The sequence below is a fragment of the Eschrichtius robustus genome, chromosome 8, assembly GCF_028021215.1.
Source record: "Eschrichtius robustus isolate mEscRob2 chromosome 8, mEscRob2.pri, whole genome shotgun sequence".
Taxonomy (NCBI): domain Eukaryota; kingdom Metazoa; phylum Chordata; class Mammalia; order Artiodactyla; family Eschrichtiidae; genus Eschrichtius; species Eschrichtius robustus.
The window spans coordinates 105856823-105876897 of NC_090831.1; the positions used below are offsets into that span (position 1 = coordinate 105856823).

Below are 20075 nucleotides of genomic sequence, written 5' to 3' on the forward strand. Positions count from 1 at the left end.
CACTGGCAGGCAGATTCTCAACCACTTCGCCACCAGGGAAGCCCTGTTGGAAGATTTTTAATCACAGTTTCAATTTCATTACTTGTGATTGGTCTGTTCATATTTTCTATTTCTTCCTGGTTCAGTCTTGGAAGGTTATACCTTTCTAAAAATTTGTCCATTTCTTCCAGGTTGTCCATTTTATTGGCATAAAGTTGCTTGTAGTAGTCTCTTAGGATGCTTTGTATTTCTGCGGTGTCTGTTGTAACTTCTCCTTTTTCATTTCTGATTTTATTGATTTGAGTCCTCTCCCTCTTTTTCTTGATGAGTCTGGCTAATGGCTTATCAATTTTGTTTATCTTCTCAAAGAACCAACTTTTAGTTTTATTGATCTTTGCTATTGTTTTCTTTGTTTCTATTTCATTTATTTCTGCTCTGATCTTTATGATTTCTTTCCTTCTGCTAACTTTGGGTTTTGTTTGTTCTTCTTTCTCTAGTTTCTTTAGGTGTAAGGTTAGATTGTTTACTTGAGATTTTTCTTGTTTCTAGATGTAGGCTTGTATAGCTATAAACTTCCCTCTTAGAACTGCTTTCGCTGCATCCCATAGGTTTTGGGTCGTCGTGTTTTCATTGTCATTTGTCTCCAGGTATTTTTTTATTTCCTCTTTGATTTCTTCAGTGATCTCTTGGTTATTTAGTAACGTATTGTTTAGCCTCCACGTGTTTGTCTTTTTTACGTTTTTTTCCCTGTAATTCATTTCTAATCTCATAGCGTTGTGGTCAGAAAAGATGCTTGATATGATTTCAATTTTCTTAAATTTACTGAGGCTTGTTTTGTGACCCAAGATGTGATCTATCCTGGAGAATGTTCCGTGCGCACTTGAGAAGAACGTGTAATCTGCTGTTTTTGGATGGAATGTCCTATATATATCAATTAAATCTATCTGGTCTATTGTGTCATTTAAAGCTTCTGTTTCCTTATTTATTTTCATTTTGGATGATCTGTCCATTGGTGTAAGTGAGGTGTTAAAGTCCCCCACTATGACTGTGTTACTGTCAATTTCCTCTTTTATAGCTGTTAGCAGTTGACTTATGTATTGAGGTGCTCCTCTGTTGGGTGCATATATATTTATAATTGTTATATCTTCTTCTTGGATTGATCCCTTGATCGTTATGTAGTGTCCTTCCTTGTCTCTTGTAACATTCTTTATTTTAAAGTCTATTTTATCTGATATGAGTATAGCTCCTCCAGCTTTCTTTTGATTTCCATTTGCATGGAATATCTTTTTCCATCCCCTCACTTTCAGTCTGTATGTGTCCCTAGGTCTAAAGTGGGTCTCTTGCAGACAGCATATATATGGGTCTTGTTTTTGTATCCATTCAGCCAGTCTGTGTCTTTTGGTTGGGGCATTTAATCCATTCACGTTTAAGGTAATTATCGATATGTATGTTCCTATGACCATTTTCTTAATTGTTTTGGGTTCGTTTTTGTAGGTCCTTTTCTTCTCTTGTGTTTCCCACTTAGAGAAGTTCCTTTAGCATTTGTTGTAGAGCTGGTTTGGTGGTGCTGAATTCTCTTAGCTTTTGCTTGTCTGTAAAGCTTTTGATTTCTCCATCAAATCTAAATGAGATCCTTGCCGGGTAGAGTAATCTTGGTTGTAGGTTCTTCCCTTTCATCACTTTAAGTATATCATGCCACTCCCTTCTGGCTTGCAGAGTTTCTGCTGAGAAATCAGCTGTTAACCTTATGGGAGTTCCCTTGTATGTTATTTGTCATTTTTCCCTTGCAGCTTTCAGTAATTTTTCTTTGTCTCTAGTTTTTGCCACTTTGATTACTATGTGTCTCGGCGTGTTTCTCCTTGGGTTTATTCTGTATGGGACTCTCTGCGCTTCCTGGACTTGGGTGGCTATTTCCTTTCCCATGTTAGGGAAGTTTTCGACTATAACCTCTTCAAATATTTTCTCTGGTCCTTTCTCTCTCTCTTCTCCTTCTGGGACCCCTATAATGCGAATGTTGTTGCGTTTAATGTTGTCCCAGAGGTCTCTTAGGCTGTCTTCATTTCTTTTCATTCTTTTTTCTTTAGTCTGTTCCGCAGCAGTGAATTCCACCATTTTGTCTTCCAGGTCACTTATCCGTTCTTCTGCCTCAGTTATTCTGCTATTGGTTCCTTCTAGTGTAGTTTTCATTTCAGTTATTGTATTGGTCATCTCTGTTTGTTTGTTCTTTAATTCTTCTAGGTCTTTGTTAATCATTTCTTGCATCTTCTCAATCTTTGCCTCCATTCTTATTCCGAGGTCCTGGATCATCTTCACTATCATTATTCTGAATTCTTTTTCTGGAAGGTTGCCTATCTCCACTTCATTTAGTTGTTTTTCTGGGGTTTTTTCTTGTTCCTTCATCTGGTACATAGCCCTCTGCCTTTTCATCTTGTCTATCTTTCTGTAACTGTGGTTTTTGGGCCACAGGCTGCAGGATTGTAGTTTTTCTTGCTTCTGCTGTCTGCCCTCTGGTGGTTGAGGCTATCTAAGAGGCTTGATGGGAGGCTCTGGTGGTGGGTAGAGCTGACTGTTGCTGTGGTGGTCAGAGCTCAGTAAAACTTTAATCCACTTGACTGTTGATGGGTGGGGCTGGGTTCCCTCCCTGTTGGTTGTTTTGCCTGAGGCAACCCAACACTGGAGCCTACCTGGGCTCTTTGGTGGGGTTAATGGCAGACTCTGGGAGGGCTTACGCCAAGGAGCACTTCCCAGAACCTCCGCTGCCAGAGTCCTTGTCCCCACAGTGAAACAGAGCTACCCCCCGCCTCTGCAGGAGACCCCCCAACACCAGCAGGTAGGTCTGGTTCAGTCTCCCCCAGGGTCACTGCTCCTTCCCCTGGGTCCCGATGCGCACACTACTTTGTGTGTGCCCTCCAAGAGTGGGGTCTCAGTTTCCCCCAGTCCTGTCGAAGTCCTGCAATCAATTCCCACTAGGCTTCAAAGTCTGATTCTCTAGGAATTCCTCCTCCCGTTGCCGGACCCCCACGTTGGGAAGCCTGACGTGGGGCTCAGAACCTTCACTCCAGTGGGTGGACTTCTGTGGTATAAGTGTTCGCCAGTCTGTGAGTCACCCACCCAGCAGTTATGGGATTAGATTTTACTCTGATTGCGCCCCTCCTACCATCTCACTGTGGCTTCTCCTGTGTCCTTGGACGTGGGGTATCGTCCTTGGTGAAGTCCAGGGTCTTCCTGTCAATGATTGTCCAGCAGCCAGTTGTGATTCTGGTGCTCTCCTAGAGTTGGTCTCTTTTCACTTTCTTGATATCATCCATTGAAGCACAATGTTTTTGGTTGCTTGTGCTTTCTAAGATGTCATATCTAAGAAACCATTGCCTAATCCATGGTCACCATGTTTTCTTCTAAGAGTTTTATAGTTTAACTCTTATATTTAGGTCTCTGATCCTTTGAGTTAACTTTTGTATATGGTGTGAGGTAGAGATCCAGCTTCATTCTTTTGCACATGGATATCCAGTTTTCCCAGCATATTTTTGTTGAAAGGTTCTTTCCCAATTGTCTTGGCACCCTTTTTGAAAATCAGTTGACCGTAAATTTACGAGTTTATTTTGAGCTTCCGTTTCATGACATTTTGGTGTTCATCAGGTGACTATCCTTATTCTTTATATTGGATCTTCATATTGGCAGATATGGCTAAGATATTCTTGTCATATCTTATCAGGCAGGTATACCTGTTAAGCTAGTCCTCCTTGTAGAGCTAACAAGATGCTCTCAGCTAAGAAGATATGACTTTTAAGCCAAGATGATTTTTGCTCTTGGTGCCATGAAAAAGAATGCTCATTTTATTGACACAGATTTCTATACCATCACTTTTTTTGCCCTAAGTATAGTGTGGGTAGGTTTTTTTTTTTTTAATTTATTTATTTTATTTATTTATTTTTGGCTGCATTGGGTCTTTGTTGCTGGGCATGGGCTTTCTCTAGTTGCAGCGAGCGGGGGCTACTCTTCGTTGTGGTGCGCGGGGCTTCTCATTGCAGTGGCTTCTCTTGTTGCAGAGCACAGACTCTATGCACATGGGCTTCAGTAGCTGTGACTCGCGGGCTCTAGAGCGCAGGCTCAGTAGTTGTGGCACACAGGCTTAGTTGCTCCGCGGCACGTGGGATCTTCCTGGACCAGGGCTCGAACCCGTGTCCCCTGCATTGGCAGGCAGATTCTTAACCACTGTGCCACCAGGGAAGCCCTGGGTAGGTTTTTGTATAAGAAGTTTTCTATCTTTTGGTGTTCGTGGTCTGGGGGCTTAAGAGTTAAACCAAGTCATTTATCAGTATCTAGTGAAGATTTAAGATAGTGTTCCTGTTGCTGTGCAGTATTTTAGTAGCTGCCCATAAAGTGTTTCACTGTAGGTGAATCTCCCAGTACACCTATTAGTGGGTTTGAGCAGTTTGAGTCCCCATTTTCCTTCTCAGCTGGCTTGTTTCAGCCTTTGTCACCATCCAACTTGTGCCCTGAAGCCAGGTCCTCTGAATCACACCATGTCTCTCTGCAGCCTTTATTGTCAGAGATGAAAACTGTCTAATTCATAACCTCAATCAAACTGACTCGTTTTGACAGCTGTTTTCACAAGCCTCCTGCTGTATCAGGTAGGGCTAAGATCATTTTTCTAGAATATGTCATTTTATTAATATAATTGGATAAAGCAGTTACCATATGACTTGCTTTCTACGCCCTATAAATTAGCAATTAAGGATAATTACTGCATCCATGAAAGTTTGCAACATGAATCAGTACAGCTTTGGCAGAACAATTACCCCTGACAGTTGCCTCTCAATCTTAACATTATTTTTCTGAAATTAAAATTCTGGATAACAAACAATATTTTACTTGTTTATTGTTTGTCTGGCTCCCCACACTAGAATGTCAGCTCTCCAAGAGCAGACATTTTTGTCTGTTTTATTTCACTGAAGTATGTTACTTGCCTGGAACAATGCCTGGCATATAGAAGACACTCAATAAATTTGTGTTGAATTAATAAATGAATGAATAAATAAATGGCTCAATCAATGGATAAAATTATAAGTAATCAACTTAGATGTCAGGTCTTGTGACTTACAGAGGAAAAATGACTTGTTTTCGTGTCATATGAGATACAAGTTAAGTTTGATATATAGACCCTTGGTCTTTTTCATATTTTACTTAAAGACATTTTAAAGGACTTCCCTGGTGGCGCAGTGGTTAAGAATCCGCCTGCCAATGCAGGGGACATGGATTCGATCCCTGGTCCCAGAAGATCCCACATGCCGCGGAGCAACTAAGCCCATGTGCCACAACTACTGAGCCCGCGCGCCGCAACTACTGAGCCCGCATGCCGCAACTACTGAAGCCCGTGCACTCTAGGGGCCTGCGTGCTGCAACTACTGAGCCCACGTGCCACAACTACTGAAGCCCGCGCACCCGGAGCCGGTGCTCCGCAACAAGAGAAGCCACCGCAATGAGAAGCCCGTGCACCGCAAAGAAGAGTAGCCCCCACTCACTGCAACTAGAGAAAGCCTGTGTGCAGCAATGAAGACCCAACACAGCCCCCCAAAAATAAAGACATTTTAAGTATTTTTCCCCCAGAAGGTCTTTCCCTTGGCTTTATTTGGTGGGGAACCTTAGACAAGAGAAGCCCATTAAATATTTTTATTGAGGAAGAACTTGAATAAAGACTTTTGACAAGTGAGGCAGGTGGAGGGAGTTGAACAGTACTTGGAAGATGAAATGGAGAGAGCAAAAGAGGAGGTGGAGTGTGTTTTGAACTATTTCAGTTCCTATAAATAATAGGAAGGAAACAAATCCTTCCCATGTAGACAGGTCTCTTCCTTCCATAATGGTCTGCAGACAGTCTTTTCCTATCTCATCGCCAAGGCTGTGGCCAAATGAATGAGGGGGAGAGAGTTTCAGAGGAAAGATGTAGCCGTGCCAGTCCTCTCCTCCTGGGGGAACAGGAATAGCAGTTACCTGCCACAGTGAATATCTGTCCTTGTTGCTTGGGAGGTTGACTTGGTGGCTGCTGCTTGCATTTGTATCCTCAATAGTATAAAAGGTGTTGTGCAGCCTATAAAATCACCTCTCTCTAATATTAATTCAAGTAATGACTGTTGTCTGAATGGCATATTTGGTGCAGTAATGCAAAGAAGCTCTGACAGCAGTCTTCAGAATAGCTTTCAGGGCAAGGGGAGAGTGTACAAACGAGGTTTTTCAAAATTCCTTTGTACAAGTTGTTTACTAAAGCCCTTAGTGGGGCCGGGATGATAGTTATAGACCCACCGTCCCCCAGTGATCTACTTTACTAGGTCAAGGCATTAGAGGTAACACCTTGCTGATATTTAGGGGGAATAAGAGGGTACTCATCAGTCATTCTATTCTTGAGCTTTTCAGCGGGTTTCGTCAGACTTGAGAAATAAGGATTGTTTCCTAGCCTGGGTCAGTGCTCACTGGTCAGCCAAGGTGAGTTTCCAGCTGGGCTTCCCAAGAGGTACTGGGTCTCCTGGGAGTGCTTTATTACTCTTTGTGAAAACTTGACAAAAATCAAGGAATAGGCCTTTGAGACAGGTGCTCTGCTTTGTATGCTCTATGCTCCTCAGTCCCGTTGCAGCCTGTACATGAATGATTTCAAGGCAGGTATTCAAAAAATGTGCTTTTCTTCTGCCACTTGTGAAGAATTGACTGTAAATGAATCATTTCCACACTCTTTTCCTTTTCTTCCTTTGGCCCTTCTCATTTCAGGAACATCAACCATCCTGTGCCCTACTCTATCTCTTCTTTGGCTTTGCTTTGTTTGAGGGCTTGTCTTTTTAGAATGTCAGATCCCTGAGATGATGTCCAGGACATGGGTTCTCAAGAAAGGCTGTTAGCAAGACTGTTTGGTTGGAGCTGTAGGGTTTAATTGCTGGTAACACTCGATCACAAAGGATAAAAATGAAAAGCATGACTTGTAACTAGATACGGAAGACAGTCTTTTGTTATGTGTGTCATGGTGTAGCCAGGGAGGAACCATTTAGACCAAGGTCTGTGTGCTTGAGGTATTGGGGATAATGAGATGTTAATCTTAGCACTAATTAAAAAAAAATTGGTCTATGTATATTTGTTGGACTATGTATATTTGTTGGACTATGTATATTTGTTGGACTATGTAGGTTTATACAGTGGAATACTGTACAGCCACAAAAGTGAATAAACTAGTGTTCTGGCATGAATGAGTTTCACCCAAAAAAAGGGCAAAAGAAGCAAGTCACTGATGGGTACACGCAGTAGACTCAGTTTATAGAGTTCAGAAATAGGAAAAACAAAACCACCATATTGCATAGAGATGTATACGTAAATGGTAACACTGTACAGAAAATCAAGGGAGGAGGGGTTATCACAATGGTCAGGATAGTGGTGGCGGTCAGGAGAAGGGCCTGGGAGTAGAGAGGGGCACAGGGGATCCAAGGTTCTGCTAGTGTTCTGGTAATTAACTTGGGTGGTGGTTACATAGTTGTTTGCTTCTTATTCTTTAAGATGTACATATATGTTTAATGCACTTCTGTATTTATATTAATAATCCACGATTTAGAGCATGAGTTAAGGTGGAGAGGTGAGGGAGACAAGTCAGGTAAGCAAGTGCATATCGAAGTGGCTTCCTTCATATTCCTTCCTTTCTTCCTTTGAGTCAGCTTCCTTTCCAAGGACTGTTCCCTTTACAGAAAGCTCCGTGGTCTTGTCTGCCACGGAGTTCTGCATTGGCAGGACTCTCCAACCTTCTATCTACTAACTTTTCATTCAGCAGCTTTTTCCTGTTTTGAAGGTGGGATTGAGCCTTTCAGCTCTAGTGAAGCCAGTGCTCAAGTCTCTCTGTTGATTAAATCGTGCCTCGCTGAGCAAAGAATTTGAATAGTTTGGGCGATGATTCTCATGTTTTTCTGTGTGCCGTTTCTTCTCTTCTCCCACGTGAAATCCTTTCTTCTTCCCCCTGCAAATATTTTAAATGAGCTTTAGAGTTCATTCCACAGTTGCCAAGTGGGTTTTACGCCTGGTGTCCTTCAGGGAGAGAGGGAAGGAGCTGCTGGACTTGGGGGCTTTAAGGTGCTTCTTCGATTCCCCTGTTTTAATCACCGAGGGCATGGGTTTTCTAGATTCTCTCTTCTGTATTTCTCTCTTAGCCTAGAGTCTGAGCACTGTCTACAGAGGAAGTGTGAGCACGGGGCTCTGGCTGCACTGCCTCCGCGTTAGCCCTGGGCATCCTCGGCTCCTTCTGGCTGGTGTGGCTGGCGTGTCGGGGCTTCTTCCTTCAGATTCCACTTTTCTCTGGCCTTCTTCCATTGCTTGCCTTTTCCACCGTAGAACAGCACATGTGGATGGAGACATTAACTTCTTAAATACTGAAAAGAACACAGGTGGTGGTCAGCTTGCAGGGATGAAATTACAAAGGTTATCTCCATGTCTCACATGCCTCTTCACCCTAGTCTATTTTATGAGTCTTCTATCATTTTGTGTAATTCTTATTTGTATTGCTGGGTCAGTCACTTCAGAATCTAGCCCAAGGTTTTATGTAGGTATTTCTCTTATAAACTTAGAAATAGTCTTGTTCATTCAGTCATTCAACAAATATTTGAGTGCCTTCAAGAGGCTGAATAGTGTTCTAGATGTTGGGGATACAGGAGTGGACCATCTGTATTCCGGTGATGTTACCTTTAGACGCCTAATTTTCTCTGTTTTTCCCCTGACCTAGGTCCTCTCAGGGTGTGCCATCATTGTCCGCGGGCAGCCTCGTGGTGGGCCTCCTCCAGAGAGGCAGATCAACCTTAGCAACATTCGTGCTGGAAACCTTGCCCGCAGGGCAGCTGCCACACAACCTGATGCAAAAGACACCCCGGATGAGGTAGGTGCTTCCCCTCCGAGAGGCTGTAGACCCAGGTTATAGCCCAGTCTCCTCCTTGACTGCACATTTGATGTACTCTTTCTTTTCTGTATATTTCAAGTTTGTTTTTTTTTTTAACATCTTTATTGGAGTATAATTGCTTTACAATGGTGTGTTAGTTTCTGCTGTATAACAAAGTGAATCAGCTATACATATATATATATCCCCATATCTCCTCCCTCTTGCGTCTCCTTCCCACCCTCCTTATCCCACCCCACTAGGTGGTCACAAAGCACTGAGCTGATCTCCCTGTGCTATGCGGCTGCTTCCCACTAGCTAGCTATTTTACATCTGGTAGTATATATAAGTCCATGCCGCTCTCTCACTTTGTCCCAGCTTACCCTTCCCCCTCCCCATGTCCTCAAGTCCATTCTCTACGTCTGCGTCTTTATTCCTGTCCTGCCCCTATGTTCTTCAGAACCATTTTTTTTTTTCTTTTAGATTCCATATATACGTGTTAGCATGTGGTATTTGTTTTACACTTTCTGACTTACTTGACTCTGTATGACAGACTCGGGGTCCATCCACCTCACTACAAATAACTCAATTTCGTTTCTTTTTATGGCTCAGTAATATTCCATTGTATATGTGTGCCACCTCTTCTTTATCCATTCATCTGTCAGTGGGCACTTAGGTTGATTCCGTGTCCTGGCTGATATAAATAGAGCTGCAATGAACATTGTGATACATGACTCTTTTGGAATTATGGTTTTCTCAGGGTATATGCCCAGTAGTGGCATTGCTGGGTCGTATGGTAGTTCTATTTTTAGTTTTTTAAGGAACCTCCATACTGTTCTCCATAGTGGCTGTATCAATTTACATTCCCACCAACAGTGCAAGAGGGTTCCCTTTTCTCTACACCCTCTCCAGCATTTATTGTTTGTAGATTTTTTGATGATAGCCATTCTGACCGATGTGAGGTGATACCTCGTTGTAGTTTTGATTTGCATTTCTCTAATGATTAGTGATGTTGAGTATCCTTTCATGTGTTTGTTGGCAATCTGTATATCTTCTTTGGAGAAATGTCTATTTAGGTCTCCTGCCCATTTTTGGATTGGGTTGTTTGTTTTTTTGATATTGAGCTGCATGAGTTGCTTGTAAATTTTGGAGATTAGTCCTTTGTCAGTTGCTTCATTTGCAAATATATTCTCCCATTCTGAGGGTTGTCTTTTCACCTTGTTTATGGTTTCCTTTGCTGTGCAAAAGCTTTTAAGTTTCATTAGGTCCCATTTGTTTATTTTTGCTTTTATTTCCATTTCTCTAGGAGGTGGGTCAAAAAGGATCTTGCTCTGATTTATGTCATAGAGTGTTCTGCCTATGTTTTCCTCTAAGAGTTTGATAGTGTCTGGCCTTACGTTTAGGTCTTTAATCCATTTTGAGTTTATTTTTGTGTAAGGTGTTAGGGAGTGTTCTAATTTCATTCTTTTATGTGTAGCTGTTCAGTTTTCCCAGCACCACTTATTGAAGAGGCTGTCTTTTCTCCACTGTATATGCTTGCCTCCTTTATCAAAAGTAAGGTGACCATATGTGCGTGGGTTTATCTCTGGGCTTTCTATCCTGTTCCATTGATCTATATTTCTGTTTTTGTGCCAGTACCATACTGTCTTGATTACTGTAGCTTTGTAGTATAGTCTGAAGTCAGGGAGTCTGATTCCTCCAGCTCCGTTTTTCTTTCTCAAGATTGCTTTGGCTATTCGAGGTCTTTTGTGTTTCCATACAAATTGTGAAATTTTTTGTTCTAGTTCTGTGAAAAATGCCAGTGGTAGTTTGATAGGGATTGCATTGAATCTGTAGATTGCTTTGGGTAGTATAGTCATTTTCACAATGTTGATTCTTCCCATCCAGGAACATGGTATATCTCTCCATTTATTTGTATCATTTTTAATTTCTTTCATCAGCGTCTTATAATTTTCTGCATACAGGTCTTTTGTCTCCTTAGGTAGGTTTATTCCTAGGTATTTTATTCTTTTTGTTGCAATGGTAAATGGGAGTGTTTCCTTAATTTCTCTTTCAGATTTTTCATCATTAGTGTGTAGGAATGCAAGAGATTTCTGTGCATTAATTTTGTATCCTGCAACTTTACCAAATTCATTGATTAGCTCTAGTAGTTTTCTGGTAGCATCTTTAGGATTCTCTGTGTATAGTATCATGTCATCTGCAAACAGTGACAACTTTACTTCTTTTCTGATTTGGATTCCTTTTATTTCTTTTTCTTCTCTGATTGCTGTGGCTAAAACTTACAAAACAATGTTGAATAATAATGGTGAGAGTGGACAACCTTGTCTTGTTCCTGATCTTAGTGAAAATGGTTTCAGTTTTTCACCATTGAGAATGATGTTGGCTGTGGGTTTGTCATATATGGCCTTTATTATGTTGAGGTAAGTTCCATTTATGCCTACTGTCTGGAGGGTTTTTATCATAAATGGGTGTTGTATTTTGTCACATCTTTTATGTCACAACTTTCTGCATCTATTGATATGATCATATGGTTTTTTCCCTTCAATTTGTTAATATGGTGTATCACATTGATTGATTTGTGTATATTGAAGAATCCTTGCATTCCTGGGGTAAACCCCACTTGATCATGGTATATGATCCTTTTAATGTGCTGTTGGATTCTGTTTGCTAGTATTTTGTTGAGGATTTTTGCATCTGTGTTCATCAGTGATACTCGCCTGTAGTTTTCTTTCTTTGTGACATCTTTGTTTAGTTTTGGTATCAGGGTGATGGTGGCCTCGTAGAATGAGTTACGGAGTGTTCCTCCCTCTTTTATGTTTTGGAAGAGTTTGACAAGGATAGGTGTTCGCTCTTCTCTAAATGTTTGACAGATTGCTCCTGTGAAGGCATCTGGTCCTGGACTTTTGTTTGTTGCAAGATTTTAAATTACAGTCTCAATTTCAGTGCTTGTGATTGGTTTGTTTATATTTTCTACTTCCTGGTTCAGTCTCGGAAGGTTGTGCTTTTCTAAGAATGTGTCCGTTTCTTCCAGGTTGTCCATTTTATTGGCATATAGTTGCTTGCAGTAATTTCTCATGATCCTTCGTATTTCTGCTGTGTCAGTTGTTACTTCTCGTTTTTCACTTCTAATTCTATTGATTTGAGTCTTCTCCCTTTTCTTCTTGATGAGTCTGGCTAATGGTTTATCAATTTTCTTTATCTTCTTAAAGAACCAGCTTTTAGTTTTATTGATCGTTGCTATTGTTTCCTTCATTTCTTTTTCATTTATTTCTGATCTGATCTTTATGATTTCTTTCCTTCTGCTAACTTTGGGGTTTTTTTGTTCTTCTTTCTCTGATTGTTTTAGGTGTAAGGTTAGGTTGTTTATTTGAGATGTTTCTTGTTTCTTGAGGTAGAATTTTATTGCTATAAAATTCCCTCTTAGAACTGCTTTTGCTTCATCCCATAGGTTTTGGGTCATTGTGTTTTCATTGTCATTTGTTTTTAGGTATATTTTGATTTCCTCTTTGATTTCTTCAGTGATTTCTTGGTTATTTAGTAGTGTATTGTTTAGCTTCCATGTGTTTGTATTTTTTACAGTTTTTTTTTCCTGTGATTGATATCTAGTCTCATAACGTTGTGGTCGGAAAAGATACTTGATACGATTTCAGTTTTCTCAAATTTACCAATGATTGATTTGTGATGCAAGGTATGATCTGTCCTGGAGAATGTTCCATGAGCACTTGAGAAGAAAGTGTATTCTGTTGTTTCTGGATGGAATGTCCTATACATATCAATTAAGTCCATCTTGTTTAATGTATCATTTAAAGCTTGTGTTTCCTTATTTATTTTCATTTTGGATGATCTGTCCATTGGTGAAAGTGGGGTGTTAAAGTCCCCTACTATGATTGTGTTACTGTCGATTTCCTCTTTTATGGCTGTTAGCATTTGCCTTCTGTATTGAGGTGCTCCTATGTTGTGTGCATAGATATTTACAATTGTTATATCTTCTTCTTGGATTGATCCCTTGATCATTATGTAGTGTCCTTCTTTGTCTCTTGTAATGGTCTTTATTTTAAAGTCTATTTTGTCTGATAAGAGAATTGCTACTCCAGCTTTCTTTTGATTTCCATTTGCATGGAATATCTTTTTCCCTCCCCTCACTTTCAGTCTGTATGTGTCCCTAGGTCTGAAGTGGGTCTCTTATAGACAGCATATATAGGGGTCTTGTTTTTGTATCCATTCACCCAGTCTATGTCTTTTGGTTGGAGCATTTAATCCATTTACATTTAAGGTAGTTATTGATGTGTATGTTCCTATTACCATTTTCTTAATTGTTTTTGGTTTGTTATTGTAGGGGTTTTCCTTCTCTTGTGTTTCCTGCCTAGAGAAGTTCCTTTAGCATTTGTTGTAAAGCTGGTTTGGTGGTGCTGAATTCTCTTAGCTTTTGCTTGTCTGTAAAGGTTTTAATTTCTCCGTTGAATCTGAATGAGATCCTTGCCGGGTAGAGTTATCTTGGTTGTAGATTTTTCCATTTCATCACTTTAAATATGTCCTGCCACTCCCTTCTGGCTTGCAGAGTTTCTTCTGAGAGATCAGCTGTTAACCTTATGCGGATTCCCTTTTATGTTATTTGTTGTTTTTCCCTTGCTGCTTTTAATATTTTTTCTTTGTATTTAATTTTTGATAGCTTGATTAATATGTATCTTGGCATTTTTCTCCTTGGATTTATCCTGTATGGGACTCTCTGTGCTTCCTGGACTTGATTAACTATTTCCTTTCCCATATTAGGGAAGTTTTCAACTCTAATCTCTTCAAATATTTTCTCAGACCCTTTCTTTTTCTCTTCTTCTTCTGGGACCCCTATAGGTCGACTGTTGATGCATTTAATGTTGTCCCAGAGGTCTCTAAGACTGTCCTCAATTCTTTTCATTCTTTTTTATTTATTCTGCACTGCAGTAGTTATGTCCACTATTTTATCTTCCAGGTCACTTATCCTTTCTTCTGCCTCAGTTATTCTGCTATTGATTCCTTCTAGAGAATTTTTAATTTCATTTATTGTGTTGTCCAACATTGTTTGTTTGCTTTTTAGCTCTTCTAGGTCCATGTTAAACATTTCTTGTATTTTCTCTATTCTATTTCCATGATTTTGGATCATCTTTACTATCATTATTCTGAATTCTTTTTCAGGTAGGCTGCCTATTTACTCTTATTTGTTTGGTCTGGTGGGTTTTTACCTTGTTCCTTCATCTGCTGCATGTTTCTCTGTCTTCTCATTTTGCTTAACTTACTGTGTTTGGGTCTCCTTTTCGCAGGCTGCAGGTTTGTACTTCCCGTTGTTTTTGGTGTCTGCCCCCAGTGGGTAAGGTTGGTTCAGTGGGTTGTGTAGGCTTCCTGGTGGAGGGGACTGGTGCCTGTGTTCTGGTGGATAAGGCTGGATTTTGTCTTTCTGGTGGGCAGGACTGCGTCTGGTGGTGTGTTTTGGGGTGTCTGTGACTTTTATGATTTTAGGCAGCCTCTCTGCTAATGGGTGGGGTTGTGTTCCTGCCTTGCTAGTTGTTTGGCATAGGGTGTCCAGCACTGGAGCTTCATGGTCGTTGAGTGGAGCTGGGTCTTAGCGTTGAGATGGAGATCTCTGGGAGAGCTTTTGCAATTTGATATTACGTGGAGCTGGGAGGTTTCTGGTGGACCAGTGTCCTGAACTCGGTTCTCTTACCTCAGAGGCACAGGCCTGACACCCGGCCAGAGCACCAAAACCCTGTCAGCCACACAGCTGAGAAGAAAAGGGAGAAAAAATGGAAGAAAATAAATTAATAAAATAAAATAAAATAAAGTTATTAAAATAGAAAAGGAAAACTAATTATTAAAAATAAAAAAATTAAAAAGTAATAGAAAAAGAAAAAAAGAAGGAAAGGAGAGAGCAAACAAACCAAAAAACAAATCCACCAATGATAACAAGCACTGAAAAGTATACTAAAAAAAAAAAAGCAAACAAACAAAAAAATGGACAGATAGAACCCTAGAACAAATGGTGAAAGCAAAGCTATGCAGACAAAATGACACAAAGAAGCATACATGCACAGACTCACAAAAAGAGAAAATGAAAAATATATATATCTATATATTAAAAAAATGAGGAAGAGAGCAACCAAATCAATAAATCTACCAACGATGATAAACTCTAAATACTAAACTAAGATAAACATAAAACCAGAAATAAATTAGATGCAGAAAGCAAACCCTAAGTTTACAGTTGCTCCTGAAGTCCACCGCCTCAATTTTGGGATGATTCGTTGTCTATTCAGGTATTTCACAGATGCAGGGTACATTAAGTTGATTGTGGAGATTTAATCCACTGCTCCTGAGGCTGCTGGGAGAGTTTCCCTTTCTCTTCTTTGTTCGCTCAGCTCCCGGGTTTCAGCTTTGGATTTGGCCCCGCCTCTGTGTGTAGGTCGCCTTAGGGCATCTGTTCTTCACCCAGACAGGACGGGGTTAAAGGAGTGGCTGATTAGGGGGCTCTGGCTCACTCAGGCTGGTGGGATGGAGGGGTACGGAATGCGGGGCGAGCCTGCAGCGGCAGAGGCCGGCGTGACGTTGTACCAGCCTGAGGCGCGCCGTGCGTTCTCCTGGGAAAGTTGTCCATGGATCACGGGACCCTGGCAGTGGCTGGCTGCACAGGCTCCCGGGAGGGGAGGTTTGGATAGTGTCCTGTGCTTGCACACAGGCTTCTTGGTGGCTGCAGAAGCAGCCTCAGCATTTCATGCCCGTCTCTGGGGTCCGCGCTGATAGCCGCGGCTTGCGCCCGTCTCAAGCTCATTTAGGTGGTGCTCTGAATCCCCTCTCCTCATGCACCCAAAACAATGGTCTCTTGCCTCTTAGGCAGGTCCAGAATTTTTCCCGGACTCCCTCCCGGCTAGCTGTGGGGCACTAGCCCCCTTCGGGCTGTGTTCACGCCGCCAACCCCAGTCCTCTCCCTGGGGTCTGACCTCCGAAGCCCGAGCCTCAGCTCCCAGCCCGCACCTGCCCTGACGGGTGAGCAGACAAGCCTCTTGGGTTGGTGAGTGCTGGTCAGCACTGATCCTTTGTGTGGGAATCTCTCCGCTTTGCCCTCTGCACCCCTGTTGCTGCTCTCTCCTCCGTGGCTCCGAAGGTTCCCGCCAACCCTGACCCCCCGTCTCCACCAGTGAAGGGGCTTCCTAGTGTATGGAAACTTCTCCTCCTTCACAGCTCCCTCCCAGAGGTGCAGGTCCCATCCCTATTCTTTTGTCTCTGTTTTTTCTTTTTTCTTTTGCCCTGCCCAGGTACGTGGGGAGTTTATTGCCTTTTGGGAAGTCTGAGGTCTTCTGCCAGCATTCAGTAGGTGTTCTGTAGGAGTTATTCCACATGTAGATGTATTTCTGATGTATTTGTGGGGAGGAAGGTATCTCCACGTCTTACTCCTCTGCCATCTTGAAGCAGGCTCCCTATTTCAAGTATTTTTATATTGCAGGACTGATGACAAATCAACAGTGGCTTGCTTCAGTTTATACATTCACTACCTTTAATCCCAGTAATCCGAGTCTCTTTCCGTCATACACTTTCCCATAGGTTTAGAGCCTTTTCAGGTTTATCAGTGTTTCATGCCTCTTTCTCTGGAAACAGGTTAGTACATTTCCTAGGTAGTCTCAGCTGTTAGAGGTTGGCATTAGTTATGGCAGAGCTCTTTTATTTATGTTTGAATTCTTCATTTACCTTCAAAATTCAGAAGGATGCACAGTGAAAAATCTAGTTCTTCTCCCTGGAGACTACTGGTGTTATTGCAGTCTTGAGTCTCCAGAGGCATTTATCACCTATACAAGCAGACACTCATTTTCTTTTCTTCCTTTCTTTTTTTTAATTGAAGTATAGTTAATTTACCATGTTGTGTTAGTTTCAAGTGTTCAGCAAAGTGATTCAGTTATATGTATTTCAGATTCTTTTCCATGATAGGTTATTATATGATATTGAGTATAGTTCACTGTGCTATACAGTAGACACTCATTTTCATAAATGGTAGCATATACTATAAATGTTAGGACTGTGCCTTATTATAGATTCTTAATCTGGGATCTGTGTCCTAAGGACGTCTGTGAACCCCATGAAATAGTTTGCAAAATTTTGTGTAAGCATGCATTTTGAAGGGAGGAAGTTATCAGTTTCTTAGGGCAACTTGTGGTTCAGTAGTTGTCAAGAACCATGTGTTATGGTGATTTGACAAGCTTCTGAGCTTTTGTTCTACCATCCCCTCCAGCCCCCTGCTCCCCCATCTCTAATGCCTGGCCACCTTGCCTTCTTTGTGGTCTGCCTTGGACTCCTTAAGTTACCTCTCCAGGCAGCTGCCATGAGTCTTCTTGGCTCCTGTACTTTGAAACATCAGTTCTTGTTTCTTCTTCAGTGGTGCTTTGGCTCTCAAAAATGAAGTTTCTGGATTCTAATTATTTGTCTTTTGCCTCAGCTTGATGATGATGGGCAAGTTGGTATCTCAGCTTCCGTCTGCTGTTTTCCTCTCATGGAAGTGTGGGAAAAAAAGCAGCTCACGGGGGTCTTTCATTTAAGGAAAAACATGCAGTTGTTTTCATCTATAATAAATAGCATTTTGTTTGAATTAAGAAGATAGTAAAGCAGTGTTATAGGAAATAGAGACAAATCACCCCAAATTCTATCAACAGCAATTAAATTCTTGGGATAATGACTAAATAGACAAAATCAGTTATTTTCCATCGGTCCTCTATCAGTAAGCACAAGTATTGGGTTATTCTATATCTCAGGGTTGTTCAATGAGGATTAAACAAGATAATGCAGAACGGGCCTGTAAGCTACTTAACAAATGTTAGCTGTGGTAATCTCTAGTGCTATTTAATTTCTGCTACTACAGACACTTCTCGTACTGTTAGTCCAAGTGCTGAAGATTAAATCTCTCTCAGCACTTTTCAAATTTTGGGTGCTAAGTGCTTTTCTTGACCAACGTTTTGAATAGTTCTTTCCCTTTCAGTTTTGTGTTGTGTAACAGCTTGCCTGCTTCTAAGAGGAGAAGAGTGTTGACCCTGGTTGGCTAGAGCCAATCAAGTTCATTTCCCCAGAAGGAAGAAGCAGGGTTGCTTCTAGGGAAGAAGGGTTGGGTTTTAATTTTCTGTTTTGGGGATGAGAATCAAGGCCAGTTGCAGCTTGTTCTGAAGTATCTTAGCTGTAGCCTATGTAACAGTACAATAAAATCTTACCAGAACTATCCCACCTGGAAGAATACCTTGTAATCTGATCCCTGCTGTCATTGGAGTTTCATATATTTATACAGCCTAGTGGTTTTTGTCTCTTCCAGAGCAACTCAGTTTCTCCTAGTAACTCTTCAAAGGTCCCTGTGACATGAAGTATTTGAGAGCTACAGATTTCACCCTTTGTCAGCCACAGTCACTATTTCTGTGTGCAGTAATCTAGTCTCTCCTCGCCCTGCTGTGATTTGGTTTTCCCCCCACCATGCCCTTGAAGGTGCTCTGGCTCAAGTTAGCAGTGATGCCAAGTGGTAACCCAATTCCAAACACCCCCGCCAACCTCCAGGCTTTTATCGAGACTTAGAGATTCTGCCTCCTTCAAAATCTCTCTTCTCTATTCTTGAAACTTCATTACAGTTGCTATTGTTCTTTGTTCAACTCTGAGAGAGTGCTTTGTTCAACTCTGGAATATTGAGATAACAGTCTCTCTGCCTTCATTTTCCTTCCCTCTGATTCTTTCTCTGTATGCTCTCAGATGTTTTTGAGATATAATGTCGTATTTTTTCCCTGGCTCAGTATTACTGCCAGATACTTCAGTGATTCCTCATTACCGCTGGACAAATCTAAATGCCTTAGCCTGGGATACAGTCCCATTTGTGATTTGACTTTTAGTCTTCTCTTACTGAACCCCCTCTGGGACGCTAAGTCCCAACGCTGAGGAAGTGTTCGGGTCTCCTAACAGGCCACCTGAGTCCTGCCTGCTCATGCCTTGGCTCAGCTGCCCCCTCCAGCGGGAGCTCCGTCTCCTCCTTGTGCCCCGGTGATTCATCCTCTGGAGAAGTCACACCTGACATCACCTTTCATCATCCCTTTTTTGTGCTGTCGTCCTATTCCATGTTTATATGTCTCTATACTCGGTTGTCGGCTCCTCGAGGGGAGGGACGTCTGTGTTTTTCTGCCTCGTCAGTGCCTGACACAAAGCAGGTGTACAGTGAATAATGAGGAAAAGAACCGGAGCGTCTCCTTTTGCGGATCAGTGGATTGTGGAATGCAGCACTACTTTCTCTCTGGCTTTCTGTTGTTTTGGAGCATGTCTGGTTTTGTCACATTCAAACAGAGTCAAGGACATTATTGCTTATTTGCTTCCCTTTGTATCACTGTCCCAAATATCATGCACTTGATTATTCTCCGCCTTCTTTCATATCTGCTTTCAGAGAAACTTAGCTCTCTCCTAAGTCCCGTGACAATAAAAGCAGCTCTGCTGTGTGTCCCCAGCCATCACTGCCCTGTTCCAGCCTAATCCCCAGCGTTGCCTAGCTACTCTACGCAGCCTAGATACTGCATTGATGGGCACTGTGGGAATTATATATTTATTTCCCACAGATTTCTTGAGCTCTCATTGTACGTGAAGCTGTATGTTGGTTTCATGCGAAATACAGAAATGAATGTCACAGTCGTTCTACATTCAGTGGAGCTTTTGAAAATTGGGGTGGTGGGGTGTTTGCGGCAGAGAGGGATTAATTACATATGCAGGTGGGACATGGGATGATCGAGCACTGGGCCAAGTACAAAAGTAGCTAGCTTTGAGGTTTTACATTGTTGTGGGATTTAATCTTGTTTCAGTAGTTTAGGAGTCTACCTGGTGCAAAGAAAAGATGGGAATTAAAATTCCATTTGTTGTGGTAGACACCAGAACCTTGCATGGGTCTGGGAGTGGAGAGCAAGCTGCTAGATCACCTGCCATTGGGCATTCTAAAGGGAAGAGGCAGTTTTGAGTCTCAGCTACTTAACAGCCATTGCTTCCTAGGTGGAGCTCTGACACATCATTTGACCAGACCAGTGATTCTTCCTGTTGGGTCATTGTGGCCCTAATGTGACGAACGCTTTGAGTCAGTTTCTGTGTACGTAGGGTTGTTCTGGGAGGCTCTGCTGGGATGGCCTTCCCCATTAGGTAGCCTTCTGCTGGCTGTCCTCCGTGTGGACACCTGCATGGGGTTCTCTCCTGG

The 20075-nt window shown here is 41.7% G+C and overlaps 1 protein-coding gene across 1 annotated transcript in view; it reads left to right on the top strand.

Moving 5' to 3' along the window:
- The window catches only part of SND1 (staphylococcal nuclease and tudor domain containing 1), a 432660-nt gene that overhangs the window by 27543 nt on the left and 385042 nt on the right, over window positions 1-20075 (top strand). The window contains exon 2 of the mRNA XM_068549395.1: window positions 8720-8869. Coding sequence (XP_068405496.1) covers window positions 8720-8869 — 150 coding nt within the window. The remainder of the gene's footprint in view (window positions 1-8719; window positions 8870-20075) is intronic.